This window comes from Apium graveolens, chromosome 10 (assembly GCF_009905375.1).
Source record: "Apium graveolens cultivar Ventura chromosome 10, ASM990537v1, whole genome shotgun sequence".
Classification (NCBI taxonomy): domain Eukaryota; kingdom Viridiplantae; phylum Streptophyta; class Magnoliopsida; order Apiales; family Apiaceae; genus Apium; species Apium graveolens.
In genome coordinates, this window is record NC_133656.1 from 231,446,829 (window position 1) to 231,471,043 (window position 24,215).

General features: G+C 36.5%; 5 protein-coding genes across 5 annotated transcripts; 3 read left to right on the forward strand and 2 right to left on the reverse strand.

The window, feature by feature from the left end:
* Nucleotides 1–6,297: 6,297 nt before the first annotated feature.
* On the reverse strand, nucleotides 6,298–7,462 carry LOC141692404 (uncharacterized). Its single transcript, XM_074497226.1, has 2 exons — nucleotides 7,327–7,462; nucleotides 6,298–6,885 (listed from the first exon to the last, which is right to left on the reverse strand). The coding sequence occupies exons 1-2, from the start codon at nucleotides 7,358–7,360 to the stop codon at nucleotides 6,434–6,436; spliced, it is 486 nt and encodes a 161-aa protein (XP_074353327.1). The 5' UTR covers nucleotides 7,361–7,462; the 3' UTR covers nucleotides 6,298–6,433.
* A 4,143-nt stretch (nucleotides 7,463–11,605) lies between these two features.
* LOC141692352 (uncharacterized) lies at nucleotides 11,606–14,570 on the reverse strand. The gene is made up of 5 exons (XM_074497161.1): nucleotides 14,390–14,570; nucleotides 12,815–12,897; nucleotides 12,288–12,725; nucleotides 12,128–12,192; nucleotides 11,606–12,046 (listed from the first exon to the last, which is right to left on the reverse strand). The coding sequence occupies exons 2-5, from the start codon at nucleotides 12,870–12,872 to the stop codon at nucleotides 11,819–11,821; spliced, it is 789 nt and encodes a 262-aa protein (XP_074353262.1). The 5' UTR covers nucleotides 12,873–12,897; nucleotides 14,390–14,570; the 3' UTR covers nucleotides 11,606–11,818.
* Nucleotides 14,571–16,834: 2,264 nt separating this feature from the next.
* On the forward strand, nucleotides 16,835–18,143 carry LOC141691982 (uncharacterized). Its single transcript, XM_074496729.1, has 3 exons — nucleotides 16,835–17,099; nucleotides 17,238–17,686; nucleotides 17,829–18,143. The coding sequence occupies exons 1-3, from the start codon at nucleotides 16,835–16,837 to the stop codon at nucleotides 18,141–18,143; spliced, it is 1,029 nt and encodes a 342-aa protein (XP_074352830.1).
* Nucleotides 18,144–19,225: 1,082 nt separating this feature from the next.
* LOC141691983 (putative mitochondrial protein AtMg00310) lies at nucleotides 19,226–19,933 on the forward strand. Its single transcript, XM_074496731.1, has one exon. The coding sequence runs from the start codon at nucleotides 19,226–19,228 to the stop codon at nucleotides 19,931–19,933; it is 708 nt and encodes a 235-aa protein (XP_074352832.1).
* A 43-nt stretch (nucleotides 19,934–19,976) lies between these two features.
* On the forward strand, nucleotides 19,977–21,179 carry LOC141691984 (uncharacterized). The gene is made up of 2 exons (XM_074496732.1): nucleotides 19,977–20,651; nucleotides 21,036–21,179. Exons 1-2 carry the CDS (start codon nucleotides 19,977–19,979, stop codon nucleotides 21,177–21,179), a joined length of 819 nt encoding a protein of 272 aa, XP_074352833.1.
* Nucleotides 21,180–24,215: the final 3,036 nt, after the last annotated feature.

Sequence of the window (24,215 nt, forward strand, 5' to 3'; positions counted from 1 at the left end):
ACAACTCCATTCTCATTCTTACTAACTGCAGCAATTTCATTAACAGCAGATTCCCCCATATCATCTTCATTTACCATGTCTTTGTCAGAGAAGTGGCTTGTTCCTGAAGATGCAATACTTTCCTTGAGAGGTATGGTTGAATTAGGGAAATCAACACCAAAAGTCTCCTTGAACTTAACATCATTGTTAACTGCAAGCAGCTGCAGCCTGCAACAAGCAATTCAATACTAGAGAAGTCTGTAATGAACTCACATGAACTTAGTAAAGCAAGAACTCGAGCTACTGATTAAATAACATTAATCTTCTCACACTGTTTAATTTAAGACAAGTAAATGGATAAACTGGACGTTCGAGAGGCCATGACTCTCCACCAAACTAAGAAGTAACAAATACACAATACTCAACATAAAAAACAACCCTAATCTCCGGCCTTCCCCTTTTTGTCTCCTCTCTCATTCTTTTATGACTTTTACTCTTTTGCCCCTGGACTGCTCTTGCTGACTTCCAACATTAAATTGTCTTTTGGGCCCTTACGCTTCTGTCTTGAATACTTGATTAAGTTATTGGGCTCATTGGGCTTACATGAGGTCATGACATTACCCCGGGCCCAAAGATTCACCTTGTCCTCAAAGGTGGAAACCAGGAAAACGCTGTTGGATTGTAAAAACATCCTCCCAAGTTGCTTCATAATCTGGTAAGTGCTTCCACTTGATAAGAGCTTCTAGTCGAATGCAGCTTCCATCTTGTACTTTCCTGACCTCCAGCAACTCAGCTGGTTCGACAACCATTTCCATCTCCGAATTAAGTTGTGGAGGTATCACAGGGGTCACGGTGGTGATGCCCACTGAACATTTTAGCTGCGAAACGTGAAACACCGGGTGAATCTTGCTTTCAGCAGGCAGGTCCAATCTGTATGCCACCTTGCCAATGCGTTCGATGATCTTGAAAGGTCCATAAAATCGAGGAGCTAGTTTTTCAAAGGGCTTCCTTGCAATAGTACGTTGACGATAGGGCTGTAACTTGAGAAAGACCATGTCATTTACCCCATAACTTTCGTCCCTACGCTTCACATCCGCTGCTCGCTTCATGATTTGTTGAGCTTTCATCAAGTTGAAATGTAACTCTTCCAATATGGCATCCCTTTCCTGCAAAAGTTCATCTAGGCTGTTGACAGCCGTTTGCCCTTGACCAAGCCTCAATAGGTGAGGAGGGTCACACCCATATAGAATCTTAAAGGGACTGAGTTTTGTTGAGGTATTAGGGGAAGTATTGTATGAGTACTCAGCCCAAGCCAACCAATCAGCCCATGTTTTAGGTTTCGACCCCACAAAACACCGTAAATACATTTCTAATCCTTTATTAACTATCTCCGTTTGACCGTCGGTCTGCGGGTGATACGATGTGTTTCACCTCAACTCTGTACCTTGCAATTTGAATAACTCCCTCCAAAAGGTGCTCAAAAATATTCGATCACGGTCAGAAACTATTGTAGCTGGAAACCCGTGAAGTCGTACAATTTCTCAAACAAAAACAGCAGCGACAGTGAAGGCATCAAACGGGTGTTTTAGTCCCACGAAGTGAACATATTTTGAGAGTCGATCCACTACCACAATGATGGCATTCACACCCCTGGACAGTGGTAAGCCCTCAACAAAATCTAGGGAAATGTCTTCCCATACCAAAATCGGAATTGGGAGTGGCTGTAAAAGGCCCGCGGGAGGTTGTTGTGAGTACTTCTGTTGTTGGCAAACTTGACATTGTTGCACATAATTTGTAATGTCCCTACGCATTCCCTTCCAATACCATTCCTTGGTCATACGTAAATAGGTTTTCAACTCTCCAGAGTGCCCGCCAATTACTGAGTCATGGTACTCTTTCAACAATGTCTGCTTTAAACTCGATGTTTGGGGCAACACATACATTCCTTTGTACATTAGTTTATTGTTGACTGCATGAAACCCACCTTGAGACGTGTCTGCCCCTTTCAATCCAGCTATAATCAATTGTAATTCTTGATCATTTCGAACCACTTCTTCTAGTTGCTGCCAATTAATTGTTGAACTGGTTATAAGGGAGTTGAGAGCCGTGCCACCTACATGTTTTCGTGAAAGTGCGTCCGCTACCTTGTTAGCTACCCCGGGTTTAAATTGCACCTCAAAATCAAACCCCAACAATTTTGTAAGCCATTTTTGATACTCCATATTAACCTCCCTTTGTTGGGTGATGTGTCGTAAGCTTTGCTGATCTGAGCGTACTACAAAATGGCGTCCGAGTAGATAATGTCGCCATTTATGGACAACCAAGAAAATGGCTATAAGTTCCTTCTCGTAGATAGACTTTTGCTGTGCTCTGGGACCCAACAACTTACTAAAATAGGCAACAGGTCGCCCCTCTTGCATCAGCACAGCGCCAACCCCATATCTCGACGCATCAGACTCAATCACGAAGGGCTGCTGGAAATTCGGAAGTACAAGAACAGGCGAAATAGTCATGGTTTTCTTAAGCTTTTCAAAAGCATCAGTAGCTTCTTTAGACCAACCAAAATTGTCTTTTCTCAGCTGTTCAGTAAGGGGTTGTGCAATTTGTGCGTACCTAGCCACAAATTTTCGATAATAACCGGTAAGCCCAAGAAATCCCCGAAGCTCTCGTAAGTTCTGAGGTTGTGGCCAATCAAGCATTGCTTTTACTTTGTCCTGGTCCATCCCTACACCTTGATCAGAGATTGTATGACCCAAATACCCAATGGTGGTTCGCCCGAATTCACATTTTTTTAAGTTTGCAAACAGCGAATTTTCTGCCAGCTTGTCTAATACCAGTTGTAGATGTTCCTGGTGTTCTTCTTCGCCACTACTATAGATCAAAATGTCGTCAAAAAATACCAAGACAAACCTTCTCAAAAAAGGTCGAAAGACATCGTTCATCAAGGATTGAAAGGTAGCGGGGGCGTTTGTCAACCCAAAAGGCATAACTAAGAACTCTAATGTCCGTCGTGAGTGCGGAATGCCGTCTTGTGGGTGTCCTCAGGTCTGACCAAAATTTGGTGATACCCCGCTTTCAAATCCAACTTGGAGAAGACCTTAGCACCATTAAGCTCGTCTAATAATTCATCTATCACCGGAATTGGGTATTTATCCGGGATTGTCTCCTTATTTAGGGCACGGTAATCCACACAAAATCGCCACGACCCATCTTTCTTCTTAACCAATAAGACGGGGCTTGAGTAGGGGCTGGATGACGGTTTTATAATACCCGCTGCCAACATTTCTGCAATCAATCGTTCAATTTCATTCTTTTGAATTTGCGGGTATCGATAGGGTCTCACCCCTACCGGGTTGCTCCCATCTTTCAAGATAATGGCATGCTCATGGTTCCTTTTCGGGGGCAGTCCACTTGGAGCTTCGAATACCTTCTTGTAGAGGTTAATTGTAGATTTCAAGTAGGTTGGAATGTGGCTGTCCTCGCTCAATTTCAACTATTCTCGATCCCCTTGACCCTCCATTTTATTACACTCCACCCAAAAACCCCCTGCTCCTTTTCTCAACGCCCTCCGCATCGCCTTAAGTGAGATGTCTGCCTTCACCAATGTAGGATCTCCCACTAAAGTCACAGGTTCACCAGCCACTTCGAACTTCATTACTTGTGTTTTCCAGTTGGTTAGAACTACTCCCAATTTTTCCAACCACTGCACACCCAAAATAACATCTGAACTGCCCAATTCCAGCGGTAAGAAGTCTTCTTCCAACTCTAAGCCTCCTTCAAGGTGAAGACGTACTGCCCTGCACACCCCTTCTCCTCGTACTGCATCTCCGTTTCCTAAGGATACCCCAAAACTTCCAGCAGGTGTAATTGTTAAGCCCACAGCCTTGATAACATCTAATGAAAGGAAATTGTGGGTTGCACCTGGGTCAACCATCACCACCACTTCCGTATCGCCAATTAATCCCTTAAGCTTCATAGTTTTTGGATTTGAGAGCCCGATAACCGAATTCAATGACACTTCCGTGTTCAGCTCTTCCGTAGGAGACAGTGGAGTTTCTGTCCCGAACCCATCTACTTCCTCATCATCTTCTTCCATTAATAACACACTTAACTCCCTTTTCTTGCATTTGTGTCCAATTACCCATTTGTCATCGCATCGATAACACAACCCTTTCGCCCGTTTGTCTTGCAATTCCTTCTCCGTTAATCTCCTCACTTCTCCCACTGTTTTGCTGATAGAGGACACTGATTTGAGGGATATCACCGAAGCTTGTGATTCCGCAGAATTTGATCCCCAGCTTCTCGTACGGGGGTGGCTGTTGGCAGGTCCAAAAGCATAAGGAGCCACAGATGTTGTAGTCCTACTATAGGATGAGTATGCCCCTATTTTTATCGATCCCAACCCTGGTTTCCTATAGTTATCCACCCTCTATTTTTCTTCCACCCTAATAGCGAGCTCCATGGCCTGTTCCAGATTAATAGGGCTCAACATCCGCACTTCTACTTTAATCTCCTCTTTTAGCCCATGTATAAATTGCCCCAATAACACATCCTCCGAAACTCTATCCAATGGGGATGTCGTTTCTATAAAACGACGACGGTACTCCCCCACCGTCGTAGTTTGGGTGGTAGAGAGCCACTACTCGTAGAGAGATCCCCCACTGACCGAACGAAACTGTCTTAACAATTTTTTTTTTAAATCAACCCAACGCCGAATAGGCCTCCTCTTGTTTTCCCATTGAAACCACCTCAAAGCATCTCCATCCATAGCTACCCCTACCGCCTCAAGCATTTCCTCTTCTGTCATATGATAGAAAGCAAAATACCTTTCTACTCTTAAAATCCACCCGTCCGGGTCATCCCCGTCAAACACCGGCATATCTAATTTACGGTAACGCCAACTACCCGGTCCACCACCTGATCCTCCTGCTCCAAAACTATCTCTCATACCACCTCTCATTCCTTTCCCCAATTCACCAGCCTCACCTATTTGCAACCCACTAGTAAACCCTTTACCCAGATCTTCATGACTAAAATAATTAGGGATTATTCCAGGTAGAGTCTTACCTAGGTGATTTACGCTGCCTTCTCCCTTGTGAGTTGCTTGGAGCTCTGTCAACGTTGACTTAACCTCCGTCTGAAATTTGATTTGCTCGTTTCTCATTGTGTTAATCAATGTCTCTTGATACTCTCGACCTCGACTTATTCGTCCCTCCAGCCTCACCGACATAGCCTCCAATTCAACCCCCATCTTCTTCGTGGCCTCTGATTGACTCTCCATGATTAATTCAGTCAAAGAATGTCTCATCGCCTCCATCGCTCGCTCAACCCCTTTCGAAACCATGTCCACCATCGTTCCTTCAACCGTCATCGCCTTCTTCTCCAGTTGTTCCACCCTTTGCGTTACCGTCGGATGTCCCATTTGAAGGATGCTCTGATACCACTTTGTAATGAACTCACAGGAACTTAGTAAAGCAAGAACTCAAGCTACTGATTAAATAACATTAATCTTCTCACACTGTTTAATTTAAGACAAGTAAATGGATAAACTGGACGTTCGAGAGGCCATGACTCTCCACCAAACTAAGAAGTAACAAATACACAATACTCAACATAAAAAAACAACCCTAATCTCCAGCCTTCCCATTTTTGTCTCCTCTCTCATTCTTTTATGACTTTTACTCTTTTGCCCCTGGACTGCTCTTGCTGACTTCCAACATTAAATTGTCTTTTGGGCCCTTACGCTTCTGTCTTGAATACTTGATTAAGTTATTGGGCTCATTGGGCTTACACGAGGTCATGACAAAGTCATCATCATTATCAATCCCTGCAATTTGTATCTCAGATGTTACCTTTCCTATCAACGTCAACTTTATCTTCAAACCCGAGTCCTACAGATCTATCAAAACCCCATTTTTTACCGTTTGAATAGAAACCTTTAGAACACTGCGTACCTGCAGGACCTTTGCCCTTTGCAGGACCTGGAATCAAAATAGAATCAGAGGAAATATATTAAAACAAACTCAAAGTAAGAACATTTCTACGAATTTCAATGTTAACACTAAAATACCGTCTAGCTTAAAACTTAGATTCTGATCTTGGCTTTGTTGGACTTGGTATTTACTGGAATCTCACAAATCAGTAAGTGAATTCAATTGCTCTCTAAATAAGCTAATTTCTACGGTGCTAATTTTGATGTCCACCCACCGCTGCTTATTCTCGTATTATTTGTTAACCAATTCATCTATTATATTTTATCTTGTAAGACTAATAAAAATATGAAATTAAAAACAAGACTTTATCACAGCATCAAGCATGTTTGATGATGATAATAATCTATAGATACCAAGTTTCATAAGAAAAATAACCATTTTAACTTGAACTCCAGAACATTACATCAGACGACACACACCGCACATTTTCATTTTTTACTTTCACAGAAGTATTAGAACAATCACTCAATTTCAAACCCTTTACTCTGAAGGTCTGCCACAACTTCACTCCTCATCCTCACCCACATCTTAAAAGCTTCATTCTCAAACTTCTTGTCCTGCAACTGCTTCTGAAAATTAACCGAATCTCGATCAGCTTCAAGTGTACCTTTCCCGATAGTTGTCCCAATCATCCCTCCCTTTGAAATAAACTCCTCCATTGCCTCAGCATCACCCGGATATGGAAATTCACGACGTTCATACAAATGGGCTAACTCTTTTTCTTCCTTGGGTTTGGGCTTAAGTGTCCACCAACCAAGAGGCGATGTCTCGTTGTACAACCATGCAGCACCAAACAATGCATATGTGCATAACAATCCCTTGCCTACTTGCTTCCAGAAATGATGATCCTCCTTGCCTAGGCCTATCTTTTTAAGGTATTTATCGGCATTGATCGACTTCAATGCTAAAAGACCTATGAGACATTCACAACATAATACGGTTTAAGAATACAAAAATTTAAAACACTCACGCACTCATACCTCCACTTACACATCATACCTCCACTTACACATCGACATATCAGAGTTACCAAAGTATCTAAAAAGCTACAATTTTAAAAATCAGTATTAAATTTTTGCACTTGGTTCAGGCATTTTATCGAACATCTAGAAGGCACCACAGTAGCTTAAGAAAAAATACCCACGACTAATAAGATATTCATTTCTATTTACAGAAAAAGATATCATTCAGAGTAACAACTCAAAGGAGATTCTCATGTGATCTTGAAATGCATTACTAATAGCACAAATGATGGGCAAATGTAAAAGAGTGTTTTAATTTAAATTTAAATCAATGAAATAATGGTGAAACGAATTGAATTTAAAACCCAGGAACTGAAGTTGAAATGAGGTACCTGTTTTAGCAGGTTCAAGACTTTTGCGAACCATTCGGAGTTTATATTCAGCTGTTTACGAGTTGGTTAAAGACGAAGCTGTTCCGTGATATTGGACTATAAGACTATACTTTCACGCTACGAAATTATTTAACTGCTTTGAGTAGTAACTATTTAATAGTCTACGACCGTTACTGAGCTGCTCACGAATCGATACCGAACCGAGTTTTGATCGAGCCGAATAGAGATTTAATTTATTTTTTTTGAGATTTAATTTTTTTCCTGACAAATTGAACCGAGATTTCTTAACGAACGAAAAATAGTGTTCAAGCGTGAGCTCGTTAACTAACAAATCAAACACGAGTTTTTATCGAACAAAACGGAACGGAGCCGCGGAGTCTAACCGAGCCGAACACAAAACGAACACGAGATTACTCCATTAAAACAAGTAGAGCCGAGCTGAAGTAAAAAAATTTGGTCAAAACACAAGTTGATTATTAAAATAACAAATCAAATACATTTATTTTTTTTAAAATTTTTGTCATATCACTAAAATATATAGATCTTAACATCCGTACGGTTAGATCATTTATAAATATTTTTAAAAAAATGAAACATTAATATTAGACTAAACAATAGTTACGAGTGTTGTTCAAACCAATGGTTGATTGTTAAAATAACAAACAAAATATTTTTATTTTTTTCTTGAAATTTTGTCATATCAATAAAATATATAGATCTTAACATCCGTACGGTTGGATGATTTATAAATATATTTAAAAAAATTGAATTATTAATATGAGACTAGCACTATATACAAGTAGTGGTCAAAACATCGGTTGACTGTTAAAATAAAAAATAAAATAAATTTATTTGTTTTGAAAATCTTGTCATATCACTAAAATATATAGATCTTAACATCCATATAGTTGGATCATTTATTAATATTTTTTACAAAATCGAAATATTAATATGAGACTAAATATTAATTACAAGTACTATTAAAACCATTGTTTGATTGTTAAAATAACAAACAAAATAAATTGATTTTCTTTATGAAATTTTTTTCATATCACTAAAATATATAACTCTTAACATTCGTACGGTTAGATCATTCATTAATATTTTAAAAAAATTCAAACATTAATATGAGACTAAACACTTTACAAGTACTATTCAAACCATTAATTGACTGTTAAAATAACAAACAAAATAAATTTATTTTTTATGAAAATTTTGTCATATCACTAAAATATATAAATTTTAACATCCGTGCAGTTGGATCCCTCGTAAATCTAAACTATTATATTAAAGACGAAATATTAAAAATTTGGTTGTTGTTTGTTGGTCGTTCTATTATATTTAAAATATGACACTTAATATTATATTTAAAACAAGACACCTAAAATTGATCGCCTATCAATTCTATTATATTTGAAATAGGACACTTATATTATGACACTTAATATTATATTTAAAAAAGACACCTAAAATTAATCGTCTATCAATTCTATTATATTTAAAATAGGACACTTATATTATATTCATATTTATACTATTATATTAAATACGAGACATTGAAAGTTTGGTTGTCGGTCGTTGTTGATCGTTAGATTTATTCTTAAAAATTAGTATTATTTAAGAGGTATAAGGTTTGAATCCTACCAGCAACATATTAAAATTATAAAAAATAGTATTTTTTAAGAGGCATAATCAAAATTAAAATTTACAATATATTATAATATATTATGATAAAAACAACCGTGTAGCGTACAGATTATATACTAGTTATATTATTATAAGAAAAACATGTTTTGTTTGATCGGTTGGTTAACACATTCTTAAAAAGTATGATAACACCTTCCACAACAAAATCTAAATTAATATAATTATATTAAAAAATTAAATCATGTATCTAATATAACTACAAACTCTATAAATTACTATTCAAGTTAATTTTTAATTGCACTCAATTTATTTCTTACCTCTTTTGTAGGGAATTTAATACTTTTAAAATTAATTTTAGTAATTCAAATTATAATATAACAAAAAAAATAATAAATAAAAAAAAGAGTTTAAAAATAATATTTTAAAAAACAATATCAAGTCATCCACATATATCATTAATATTCAAGACTCCTAATTTTTTATAAACTCTGCACCCACACAACAAAGAGACTTACTGCAAGAGGAGGACATTTTAAGATTTTAATTATCTAAATTTTGAATCTATCAATAATATGATATATACAAAATAATACGTAAATATTTTAACTTTATTAATCTCAATAATATATAATTATTGATTTTTATAATTTATTTATATATATACTGTACTATTATAAGATAAATATGGTTTCATTTGTTCGGTTGTTTAACACCTTCCTAAAAAGTATGATAATACCTTACAAAACAAAATTTAAATTAATATAATTTTATTAAAAAAATTAAATCATATATGTAATATAACTATAAACTTTATGTTAGACTGCAGTAGGAGGATATTTTAAAATTTTAATTATCTAAATTTTGAATCCTTCAATAATATGATATATACAAAATAATATATAAATATTTTAATTTCATTAATCTCAATAATATATACTTATTATTTTTATAATTTATTTATATAAAATAATAAAATAATAAAATAGCAAATATTATAATCAGTCTGTGCATTGCACGAGTTATATAGGCTAGTACTTTAATAAAAGTCGAATCATCAATATGACACTACACACTAGTTAGCACTACTAGTCAAATCATTGGTCGACTATTAAACTAGCAAACCAAATAAATTTATATTTTTTCGAAAAAAATTCGTATGACTAAAATATATAGATTTTAACATCCGTATAGTTAGATATTTCATAAATATTTTTTAAAAATTTGAAACATCAATACGAAATTAAACACAAGTTAAAGTACTAATCCAAACACTAATCGACTATTAAAATAGCAAACTAAATTAATTAATTTTTTTCTAACAATTTTGTGATATCACTAAAATTTTGTGTACTAGTACTTACGAAATTTAGAAAAATAAGTTAAGACAATTGTTCAAATCTGTTAGAAAGATTAATATTACAACCCATAGGTGGATTTTCTCATATCAGAAATTTGGTTATATACTTATATGGTTGTCACCGGTTATTGGATCGATTCCGATTGGAATCTTAACATGAGGGTTCTGAATTTTAGTAATGTGCATCCCCAATAATTGATAAAATTGGGACGTTAACTGTCGATAATACTGTTGCGAATGAAGTTGCTTTACGATATCTTAAGCAAACTTTTAGTATTAGAAGGTTATTATCAATTGAGGGAAAAAGGTTTCATGCATGTTATTGTGCACACATATTGAACATATGTGTGCAGGATGGGTTAGAACCAACCAAAGAAATAGTTGATAAAGTCGGGGATGGGTTTAAATATATAACAATAAGTCGAATAATTAAGTTTCCCGAAATTTCAATGTCCTTAGGTCTGAAATGTAAGAAATTGATTTTTGGATGTTTCAACTCACTGGAACTCGGCATATAATATGATGTCATGTGCGATCGAGTTCAGAGATGCATTTCTCATCTATAACACCCCTGATCAGGGGTGTAAGGAGTATGTACCAAGTGCAGATGACCGGGAAAAAAGTTGCAAGTGTGTGTACATTTCTTGAGATTTTTTCACATGTCACGAAAGTTATTCATGGAACGCAATATTCAACTTCAAATCCGTCTTTATCTGAAATAAGGAGGGTTAAACAAATAATATACAAAAAGGCAATTTATCCAAATATGCATATTCGAGAGATGGCACAGATAATGGAATTGAAGTTTGAGAAATACTTGGGGGGAAACGAATTTGATAATGTTAATTGCGGTCATGGATCCACGATTTAAAATGAAATTTCCAGCCTTTTGCTTTCATATGCTTTATCCAATTAGCCGGTGATTCTGACAAAAAATTGTCTTATTTAGCAAATGCCTTACATGATTTGTATGTAGAATATTGCAGGGAAGACAGAGATGCTAATAAGGAAAGAAATGAATCAAGTGAAGTTTCTTCCTCTGATGCAAGTTTTATGAATGAATAAAGTGAAACACCTAAAGGAATAAATGATTACGAGTGTTTAATTCGGGAAAGTGGCGGTATGGGTATTGTTGAGCCCACGAAGTCAGAACTCGAGGAGTACTTGAGTAAAAAATCTTCCTACCTTTCATTTGCTTTCATGCCGGTATAGAAGTCGGGAGCATAGTATCAAACATATATATATTAAAACGATATAAATTTGGTTATCAACAAGTTATGTTTAGATGCAAAAACCTCCCCTTTCCAAACATCCAAAATCATGATAATTGACTTGCATATTTAGAATGCCAGTAATTTCCCTTCATTAATCTGTGTGAAGAAGTCAGATCACACAGATCATAGAGGACCAAATTTGATTGAACTAACAAGGAAAACAAACAACATTAGGTCACTTAAACATCCAAAGCACAAGATAAGACAAACTAGTTTAAGGACTCTCCTTTAAGCTGAATTTTGGACTCTCCATATATCGCATTTGTGAGATTGGACTTGCAAGAAAGGTCTCCTGCTGGTGGTGGATATACGGGCTTCGCCAGTGTGGAGTTCCAAGAGCTGTTGAGTTGTTTTGACTGGGAAATGCAGAATCAGGATATTGATCTTCAATCTTCATCTCCGAAATCTCTTCCATTATCAGTTCTTTCAATGGACTTGTCAGCTGAAAGATCAGTAATTCATAATAAGTATATATTTATAGCTGCAGTAGTGCTAATAAAACATACCATAAATTGACAACTACCTTTGAGTTTCTCGACAGCAATAAGCGACGAGCCCTTGGAGATGGTGCAAGCTGAATGCAAGTATCTGGACAGATGTAAATAAAAAAACTGAAGTTAAAATTAAGTGGTAAGACCGAGGGAAAGACTGAGTTAAAATAAGCGGAGACTGCAATCATCTACCATCACGTAGTCCAACTGTCATCAGAAAGTAATCCACATCTACCGCCTTTTGAGATGCAATGCAATTCTGATGATTGTGCAGAAAACCTTCTCCACTTGGAGGCTCTTCTTCTGCAACTGCAATCAACTTCTTGCCCAGACTCTTCTTTACTATGTGTGCAGATGGCTTACTTGAGTTTGTGAGATCACTTAGAGCTTTCCTGCCACTGACTTGAGATTTTCCTGGGGCCTTGAGCACACTTTTCTTTCCTACAACAGTTTGTTTGGTCTTTGACAAACAAAAATCTTCAGCAATAGAGATTGCATTAACGGAGTTATGCTTCTTAGATGGCTGAAGTGGTGCGGGCTTTTCTGAGTTTGATATGTCATTAAGTGCTTTCCTTCCACCAAGTCCTTTTTTTTGGCCCTGGGATGCAATGCCTTTGCCCTTGGCAGGACCTGAAATCAAAATAGAATCAGAGGAAATATATTAAAACAAACTCGAAGTAAGAACATTTCTACGAATTTCAATGTTAACACTAAAATACCGTCTAGCTTGAAACTTAGATTCTGATCTTGAACGAAATGGCCAGCATGAGTCGCCATGTTTTTTGCTTTCCGCTGCTATACTCTGCAACATAGAAATTGATAAATCCGATCAGCTGTATACCACAAACTCAATTTTATAGGCTGACTAACGACTCTATGTAATTTTGCACTACGGTTGTGCGTATAGTTTATAATGGGATAGTAGACAAGCAAAATATGTCCGACTTTAAAATCAAAATAGATAAAGGGCACAATTGGTTCCATACAACAGACTTCATCTGCAAACATATATCAGTTTTGCCTCAATAATTACATAAAGGGCAGCCAACTGCACAGGATACTTTCACACTATGCAACATCGTGAGTCCTGACCTTCTGCCAGTGACACACTGTTATTCTGCCGTGATTTGCTATGCTAGACTCGTAAAATTTTCTTGACTTCATTCTTACTAATTACAATCAGGACCTTCGATATTTCAAATCAACACATTCCAATTACAAAGTACAACAGTCAACTTACTACATATTCATAATCAGCAAACACTACTGTGATTCTACCGTGACTTGCTATGCTAAACTCGTAAATTTTTCTTGACTTCGTTCTTACTAATTACAATCAGGACCTTCAATATTTCAAATCAACACATTCCAATTACAAAGTACAACATTCAACTCACTACATATGCATAATCAGCAAACACTACTGTGATTCTGCCCTGATTTGCTATGCTAAACTCGTAAATTTTTCTTGACTTCATTCTTACTAATTACAATCAAGACCTTCTATATTTCAAATCAACACATTCCGATAACAAAGTACAACATTCAACTCACTACATATGCATAATCACCAAACACTTACAGCTCTGGGACACAGTTGCCCCAAAAAACACAATTTCCAAACCCACAGACTAGAGAATCATAACAGCCCAACAAAAGAGTAATAAACTTAGAAGATTTATCAAAAATTCCAAAATCATATAAGAATGAAGGGTTTTTAAGCTTTGCTAATTGTTTTTCTTCATCTTTGTGCCTTGTACAAGTCGTAACAACAAACCAGAAGTAAATTGCAAGAGGCTAACAAAATTAAACAAAAACAACAGACTTATCCAACCATTCAGACTAATTTCTCGATATAGAGTTGCAAATCAGTCCTCATAAACACGTTTATACTTTAACTTACTTACATCCGAAACTTATCCGCACAACATATCTCTTTTCTCAAAAACAAAAACTCATGAAATAAACCTCTCTCTCTCTCTCCTGTCTCCCTCCCTCTCTCTCTCTCCCTCCTGTCTCCCTCTCTCTCCCTCTCCCTCTCCCTATCCCTCCCTCCCTCCCTCTCCCCTCCCTACACACATCTTTATTAGAAATACAACACCAGAGTTGTAACAATCAACTAAAAACCGCACAAATTAAAATCAAGAAAGACAATGCACACAAACAAATTAGACTTCACAATTAGCGCAAACAAAAACCCTAAATAAACATCAAAATTTACACAACAATGACGATATAATCCTGTAAATACGAGATAAAATCAAGGAAATTAGGGCTTATGTAACAAAACTCACCGCAGTGATTAATCTTCGGCTTCTTGATTCTTGATTGAGCGTGGAGATTTACAACAACTTCTTTAATCGATTATTGTGTGTATAGTGTATATATAAATGAAGTAATTGTTTATATTAAATTGAGAAGTGATTTTTGCGAATGATTGTGAAAAAATGTTTGTTTGGGGAAGTCGAATTTATATTATCAAGTCTCAGCTGCAACGGTCATATTCTGGCTTTCTGCTCATTTCAAGATGGATTGTAAACTTTTGTTGGGCTTTTGCCAAGTTAATGGGCCTGTGGTGGTCTAACAATTATTTTTTCTTCTCTTTACAGATTGTAAATTACTATATTTATTAATTCAGGGGTGTATTAATTTGAATTTTTGAGGATTTATAATAATTCATAGATTCTTGAGGATTGTTATTGATTTTAATTTTACACGGTATTTAGTGGAGTTGTTAAAAATTTTCGTAAAATATTGTTGGTGATTTCTACAAATCCTTTAAAATCCTTTAAAATCTTGTACATTTTGTTGAAAGAGTAGTATTAGGGGTGTACTTGGTTTATCTCGCATTAATTCTAGGGTAAAGGTCAATCAAATCGGAAAAAACGGTTTTAAAAAAATTTCGTTCGCATTTGCGGTTACGATTAGCCGCATCATTTGCGGTTACGAAATTTGCGGTCATTGCGGTTCGGTTTGCGATTTAACTATTTACTATAATATATTAAGAACCACAAAAAATTATAACATTGATAAATTTAAGTTCGAGTTATTTGATAAGTTACATAAATAAAAGTATAAAATTAAAAAGTCTCACGCTATTGAATATTAACTAATATAAATTACAGCAGTGCTTCAAACTTCGGTGTGTTTGGCCGACTCTGCTAATAACTATATACTAGCCTATAACCTGTGCGATGCACGGATTACTTTTAACATTCAATAATTTTTAATAATATATTTTATAATATAATTTTCAATAGTTGAAAAATAAATTGAAGAATAGAATAAGTTATAACAATATATATTTAATTATAATTTGAGACTTGACTGAAAATAAATAATAAAATATTATATGTTGTTCACAGGACTCGAGTCCTAAACCTGTGAAAATTGTTAAAATAAAGAATATATAATTTTAAATATAATAAGTTATTGACGGGGTTCGAACCCTGAATTCATGAGAGCAGTTTAAATATTAATATAATAATATTTTATTATTGCATCCAACGTTTCTCATCTTTCTGACTTTAGATCTGACGGTTGTTATTTGTCATACCAAACAACTGTACCGAGCAACTGACTACCAAATAGAGGGTGTTCTGCTTATAATAATATAGTATAGATAGATAGATTAGCGTCATGAACCATGCTAATGAGCTTGAAACTTGAGTGAATAAAACAATTGTAGGTTAAATTATCCTACTTTGAGGCGGTATTACATTTTTAGGATTTGATGGCCCAAATGAGCTGATCAATTTCAGCAATAAATAATGAGCTGATCATTCGTGTATGAGTCTTGCTTATTGGCAAGTTTTGTCTGTCTTTTTGACAGGTTTTTAAATTATTTGGTTTTCTTTTCTTCTTTCAAAAAGTGTTCATGGAGAAATGAGGAAATGTATGCAGACCTAGTTCTCGAGGATGAGGAAGTGGAAGAAATAATAGTGGAATAGGCGGATACAATAGAAGCTAAGCCGACTTTTGTTCTAGTAGGGCGATTCTTAACGGAGAAAAATATAAACTTTAATGCTATAAAAAATGTTATTGCTGTATTATGGAGGTCGAGAGAAGAAATGGAGATTCATGATTTGGATGGGCTAAGTTACTCATTTGTTTTCTACCATATAATGGATCTCCGGAAGGTGGTAGAGGGTGACCCTTGGTCCTTTGAACAGGCAAATCTGGTATTTATCAATTGGGACACTTGGAGGATCCACATATGATAGCTCTACAGGAGATGGAGATTTGGGTTCAAATCTACGATATTCCAAGAGGTTTTTTGTCCGAAAATATTTTAAAAAATATTGGAGCATCAATTGGGAAATATGTCAAATCGGATCCAGCAAATTTTGATGGGGCATGGAAATCATTTGTGAGAGTTCGAGTTGCGATAAATGTGGAAAAACCCTTTAAAAAGAAGAATGAAAATCAAGAAGGAAGGTGACACATGGAGCTGGATTAATTTTAAATATGAGAGATTAAGTACTTTTTGTTTTGTATGTGGAAAGCTTGGCCATGCAAAACGAGAATGTAGTGTTGTTTATGTCAATCCCGAGAAGATAATTGTGCGAGCATTTGGGGCCTGGCTGCGTGCACCCACAAGGAATGCTAGTATGAATATGGGATCGTGATGGCTTCGTAATGTGAATGATGGTAGTAGTGCATGTGAATCAAGAATATATCAATCAGAATTAGTGAATTCCGGCCAGGAAGCTATATAGGACTGGAGTACAACGAAGTTTATGGAAATTGATGGTGTTGTTTGCGAGATTGGTGGAAACAATGATGTGGGTACTGTTAGAGGGAGAGAAATCAGGGGAGAAAAAGATAGCCAGAATCAAAATCACTTGGAGAATATCATGGGAGAAAGTTCAGGAGATAAAGTAGTTGTAGTGTTGGAATCGAAAAGAAAACGGCTGGAAGATGATTTTCAGGGAGAAATTATAGGAGTAAATGACAAGCAAAATATTGAAGAGGTGTCAAAAAATGGACAGCAGGTGGACTCTGGTCTCCAGGCCCACTAGACATCATGAGTTTTATGGCTTGGAACTGTCGTAGGCTAACCCAACCACGCACAGTTCGATTTCTGCAAGAAATCAATAAACAATTGAGGCCTAGTATTATTTTTTTTGTGTGAAACATTAGTTAAAAAAAATAAAGTTCAAAACATATATAAGTCGTTAGGGTTTGCTGAGTTCTATTCGGTAGATGTTTGTGGTCATAGGGGAGGCTTAGCTTTACTTTGGAAGAAAGCAGGTGGAGTGAAAGTTATGTCCAGTAACCAAAACTTCATTGACTTTGAGGTGTTAAATGAGCAAGTTGGAAGGTGGCGTTACACCGGTTTCTATGGCTTCCCAGAGAGACGTAGAAGAGTTGATTTTTGGAATATTATAAGGGACTTGGATCAATTATCGAACCTCCCTTGGTGTATAGCTGAAGACTTCAATGACATGGCTAGTTCTGATGAAAAACGAGGAGGTCGTCAACACCCTAGACACCTCATTGAAGGTTTTAATCAAGTTATGGCTGATTGTGAGCTAGCTGACCTGGGATTTGTGGGGGGGGGGGATTTATATGAGAGCGATGTCGTGGAGGTGATAAATGGATCTACGAGCGTTTAGATAGAGGCCTTGCTACTAAAGAGTGGAAATAGTTTTTTTTCTGGAAGCTAAAGTTCGCATTGTCGAAGTATCCACTTCGGATCACTTACCCATGTGTATAACTTTAAATAAAAAGGTTTATATTCCCAGAGAACGGAGGTTCCATTTTGAGAATGCTTGGATTAAAGAAAGTGATTGTCGAAATATAGTTCAAGATTGTTGGAGCACGAATCAAGATTCTGGTATTGTGGAAAAGATGGTTAGATGTTGTGCAAAGCTGGAAGAGTGGGGATGGGGCTTGTTAAAGGAAATGCGGGCTCAAATGGATTCTTGTCATCGTGATCTCAGAAAATACCGGTCAATAAGAGATTTGGATGGTATTATAAAGTATAATAGGGTTCGATGGGAGTTTATGCGGTTTCTAGAGAAACTGGAAATTTATTGGAAGTAAAGGGCTAAAAAAATTTGGCTTAAGGAGGGAGATAAAAATTCACGTTTCTTTCATAAATATGCGTCAACTATGAGGGAACGTAACAATTTTACAGGAATAAAAGATGTAAATGGGTTGTGGAAAGAGACTGATACGGAGGTTAGGGAGGTTATTACAAGCTACTTTACAGGGTTATTTCAGGCAGGAGCGAATAATGGTGGCCTTACAGACCGAGAGCAAGTTCATACAGTTTCTGAAGACCAAAAATCTACTCTTATGGAGCCTGTGTCTGAAGAAGAAGTTAAATTGGTTGTCTTTGCTATGTACCCGGACAAGTCACCACGTATAGATGGCCTTAATCCAGTTTTTTTCCAGACTTATGGGGACAATGTTAAGAATGATGTTACAGGGTTGTGTTGGCATTTCCTCACCACGGGTGAGTTACCTGTGGGTTTGAATCGAACACTTGTATGTTTGATTCCAAAGGTTAAAAAACCAACACAAATGTCAGAATTGCGACTGATTTCTTTATTCAATGTGCTTATGAGAATTTTGTCCAAGGTCATGACAAATAGGTTAAAGCCGTGCCTGAATGGGATAATATCTTCTAATCGGAGTGCTTTCATTGAAGGTCGTTTGCTCACAGATAACGCCTTAATAGTGTTTGAGATAAACCATTATATTCATAGGAAAACACAGGGCAAGAGTGGAGTTGCAGCTTTAAAGATTGCTATCTCTAAAGCGTACGGCCGGTTGGAATGGAGCTTTTTGGGGCATATGTTGAACAAATTTGGATTCCACCCCACTTGGATCAATAGAGTAATGGTTTGTGTTACTACAGTCTCATATAGTTTTATTCATAATGGGGAGGTCTTTGGGAAGGTGCAACCACAGAGAGGGATTCATCAGGGAGACCCCATATCTCCATATCTATATTTATTATGGTTGAGGGCTTATCGGCTATAATGAGACGTAGTGACGAATGTAATCTGATTCGTGGGTACAAAATTGCTAGAGGAGCTTCAAGCATTTATCACCTTTAATTCGCAGACGATTGCTACCTTTTCTTAAGGGCATCAAAACCAGAAGCTGAAGTTATGAGAATGATTTTGGATAGATATGAAAATCTATCTGGTCAGGCTATTAACTATGCTAAGTCGAATTTTGTTTTTAGTCCGAATACGAGGACTGAGGATAGAATGTTGGTGTGTGATGTTCTGGGAGTTGGTGAAGTCTGTAAACCAGAAAGATATCTGGTAATGCCAATATTTGTTGGTAGAAATAAAGAGGCGATCTTTGGTTTTTTAACTGATCGTATACGGCAAAAACTTCAGGGATGGGAGAATCGAGAGCTTTCAAAATCAGGAAAATTAACGCTCATTAAATCAGCTGCTCAAACGATTCCAAATTTTTGGATATCGTTATTTTTTATTCCATCAAGCATTACAAATACTATGGAGAAACTTATGAATGGCTTCTATTGGGGGAGGGGTTTGCATGTGAAGGGTATTAGATGGCAAGCTTGGGATATGCTGTGTATTCCGAAAGCAGGAGGTGGGCTCGGGGTTAAGAATTTGAAAAAGTTTAATACAACTATGCTAGCCAAGCAGGGGTGGCGTATCATGAATAATAACAACCCACTAGTTTCTGCGATGATGCGAGCAAGGTATTTTCTTAATTTAAATTTCTTGAATGCAAAATTAGAAGTAAATCCTAGTTATGTTTGGAGAAGCCTTCTTAGTGCACATGAAACGTTGAAAGAAGGATGTCGAGTGAAAATTGGTCGGGGGGAGCACTTATGTTTGGGGTGATCAATGGCTTCCTGACTCGATCAATGGTTTTATGTCCACGAAAATGCATGTTCACTTGCAGCACATTACAGTGGCTGGTTTTATGAATGCTGAGGGCACTCAATGGGATGAGGAAATGATACGGGATATTTGCAACGATCGAGATACAGAGTTTATTCAACGCATTCCATTACCCTCAAATCCAATACGTGATTATTGGGTATTGCTTAAGGATGATAAGGGTATGTATACAGTGAAGAGTTGTTATCGGTGGCTGCAAGGGAAGCTTAATACGGATTTGACAGTTTTCTGGAAAAAGTTATGGTCGCTGAAAGTCCCAGGAAAAGTGATTGATTTCCTTTGGCGAGTGTGCAGTGGTTGTTTACCAACAACGACTGCTTTGGCTCAGAAACATGTGAATATAAGCATATTTTTCCCCTGGTGTCATAGTGTGAATGAAACTGACTGTCATATCCTATTTGGATATGGTTTTGCACAATCAGTATGGAAGTTGTCAAATGTATTCCACCTGGTCCAGTTTGATCCAGGAGATACAACTTTCATGGTTTTTCATCGATGCATGTCTGCAGGTACAAGAGAGCAATGTGTCCTAACTGCGATGATAGGATGGAGTATATGGAATAGGAGGAATAAATGGGTGTGGGAGAGAGTTAACGGATCTACTTTTGGGGTTTTGGCTGCTGCTCAAAACTTGCTTCATGACTGGAAGGAGGCCCAGGTAGCCAATATGTCTAATGGAAATTGTAATCTGGACCAAAGCCTGAAGAAATAGAGAAAGCCTCCAGATGGGTGGGTGACAATAAATTGTGATGCGTCAGGAGTGCTTAACGGAGGTATAGGCATTGGGTGTGTAATCTGAGATTCTCATGGAAACTTCATTGGAGCTCGTTGCTGCAAAATCCAAGGGCAATGGCAGATAACGGAAGCCGAAGCCATTAGTCTCAGAGAAGCAGTCTCTTGGGTTAGGCTTCTTGGTTTCCAATACTATCGATTTGAAACAGACTCGTAACTTCTAGTACGGGCGATTAAAGGTCAGAGTGGAGAGTCTTATTTTCATACCATTGTATCACAATGTATTAATGAATTAAAGCACATTGATCAGGTGCTAGTAGATTTAGTTTACCGGTCTACGAATGGTGTGGCTCATTTGCTTGCAAGTGCTGCTCATTCTATGTCAGGCTGCGAGGAGTGGTTTGTCACTCCTCCTGAGTTTATTAATGATGTACTTGATTTGGATTCTTTATGAGTAATGCAAGTACGTTTTGTTTTAAAAAAATAGGATTTGATGGCCCATAAAGTTATAACTAGGCCTTCCTTTAAATATATGGCTCAATATATTTGTTGAGTCGCTCAGTGCAAATTAATATATATTCATTATTTTAGTACTAAGAGCATCTCCCACGCTCTTTACCTGTTAGGTATAATATCTATGTGTCACCCTATTATACCTAACATGTAAAAAATGGAACACTCCGACGACAAAACATGTTAGGTATAAATTTAGATAACGAAAAATAAGTACGCTGTGACGACTGAGAATTTTGCGACGTAATTAAGTCAATAAAGTATGTGGTATGTTATGTGGTTATAATTATGTGACTACGTGGTGATTGTCTTTTCTGTATATTAGAGTTTATGAGCGTGGATATAAACGTTCCAATTTAAAGAGTCAGCTTAGAAATTAAGCCGTGGTGTCGGGCCGTCAAGTAGAACGGAACCCGTCCTAATAAGAAATTAAAGAATATAAAATGTGAATTATGTGTGATTGAATGTGTAAATAAAGTATTTCGTCCTAAGTGACGTGTCAATTGATAATGAGAATGAGAAGCGTAATCGAAACGCTGAGTGTCGGGCCGTCAGGCTGAACGTGACCCGGTACGCGTAAAAGAGGATAAAGATTAAAGAGGGATAAATTTTATGATCAGACCCGAGTCGTTATGTGATTATATATGTGAGATTATTGTCTGTGTGCATGGCTATGTGTTCTCTGACAGTTTTTGTGAATTTTAAAGGAATTATGTGATTTAAATAAAGGTTTAATTAACCTTCACACATTTTTATAAAATCATTCGAGTAAGATAAAAACATGGGATTTGTTCTGTGATCTTCGTAGTGGTCCTAGAGACTTTTTAAAAATGATAAGTGAACTTTATTGTTGATCTTTGTATTTTTAAATTAATTTTATGTGGAAAATGATATTATTAAGGCACGATTGCGAAATTCATATAAAATCAACCGTTCGCTCAAAATCTTATTATGAGTAATGGTTAAAAAGCTAATTTCGAGGCCTACAAATTAAAAATGTCAATTTCAATAATTCTCGACTTCCCGAGAGAGATATATTTTATATTCAATCCTTGTTTTATTTTAGTAAAACAAAGGGACAAATAAGAATGAAAAGAGAGTTAGTAAATTACCAATGTGCCCTTGTTTCTAAGTGGTACCCACTTCCTTTCTTTTTTTTTCTTCTTCCTCCCATGCAATCACTTTCCCTCTTCTCTCTTTTCTCTCTTTCTCTCCCGAACCCCCTCTCTCTCTCTCGGCTTTCTTCAATCTCTCTCGGTATACCTCTCTTTTCCTTGATCAAACTCACCAATCATTCCTAAATCTTCTTGATACACACTTATGTGTAGGTAGAAGTGTGTGCATGTGTGTATACCCACTTGCATGTCGATGTGTGTGTGTTGTGTGTGCTCGGTGTGTGTGTTCACCCGAGAACCACATGGTTCTTGTTATTGTTGTTGATGTCATCTTGTTTAAGCTTGATTTTTTGTAAACATATGATTGGGAAGATGTGCATGTTAGTTATTTCGCGTAATTGATGGAAATCAGGGGTTTCGTGGTTGGACACCCTCGAATGAGGGCACCACCGTGAAGCCACCGCCACCGGTGATGAACTCCGGTGAACCGGTGGTGAGTTATGATGTGTAAACTGAACTCTAGACAATATACACTCTAATTTTAGTGGTTGCATGTGGTGTTTTCTATAAAGCCGAATGGGTTTTTGTTTTTAAAGAGATCAAGTTGATTTTTGACAATGAAATCGATGGTGGATAGTTGTTACTAGAAAGTATAGAATAATTACAATTGATTTGTGATTTATAAACTTGAGATGATGCATGCATGTTGTGATTTAGGTGAAATTCGAATTCTTGGATTGTGTTAAGAGATTTAGTTGGTTTAATCGATAAAAATGAGTGTTTGATATAATGAAGAAATGAATTTGAAGTTGCATGCGAGCATGTATGTATGTTTTGGTTCGAATGGTTGTTGATAAAGAAAAGGGCGTTAGTTTAAAAGTTGGATTGTGCTAAGAATAAGGATGCATGGTGTAATTTTGAGAAATTTGATTGTATATATATGATTATGGATCGAATTTTTATGATTAAAAGAAATGAGAATGATTCTTTAATGGTTTTTGAATGAGCTATGTGTTTATGTGAACTAAAGTAGGTATTTGGTTGATTTTGTGTGATAAGGCCGAATAGGCCATAGGGATTAAAAGTCAAAAACTTGATTTTGATGATCAAAAGGATGAATGAAGGTGTATAAGTGAATATCTATGAATTTTTTTGTTTGATTGTAGTATGTGGTTCGAATTAAGGAATAAAAGAAAAGGGGAACTAAGTTGATTGATTATAAAAGATATAAGTGATAGTTATGGACGTAAATGTTTGGTTGTGAATAAATCATGCACTCGTAAGAGTTATAATAGTGTGATTTGAGAAATAGCTAAGAATAAGCAAGTACGCTTCGATTATTAAGTGTATAAGGATATAAAAGTTGCGAAAAATGGGTTATGCTAAATGCTATGTGCTTTGTGCTTATGTGTATAAGCTATATTCGTATACTCGAGTCAAAGATATAGTCGAGTTATCGTATTGAGTGATCGTTCCGGGAACGAGAGTTGAGAATCTGATTAAGATTTTGGTTTTATTGTAGATTCGGAGCGTGAGGGCATTCAGGCTAGGAAAGGAAAGGATTTACCAGGTGGCAGTAGTTCAACCTTCAGGAAAGCAAATCCAGACAAGTAACTCTGATTACTCGTGTAAATGGTTATAAAGAGAATGTTGTTCATACCATGTAGAGTATTGAACTGTTTAAGTATGAAACCCTTATTTTATGAAACTCTTGTTTTATGAAACCCTGATATTGATTTGAAGTACCCTGGTTCTTGATAATCTGTTATTGATAAGCCTATTGATTTCACCCTTTGATATTCTGTCTTTTCTGTTCAAGTTATCTATTAAGCCATGAATCATATTGAACCCTTTGATTATCC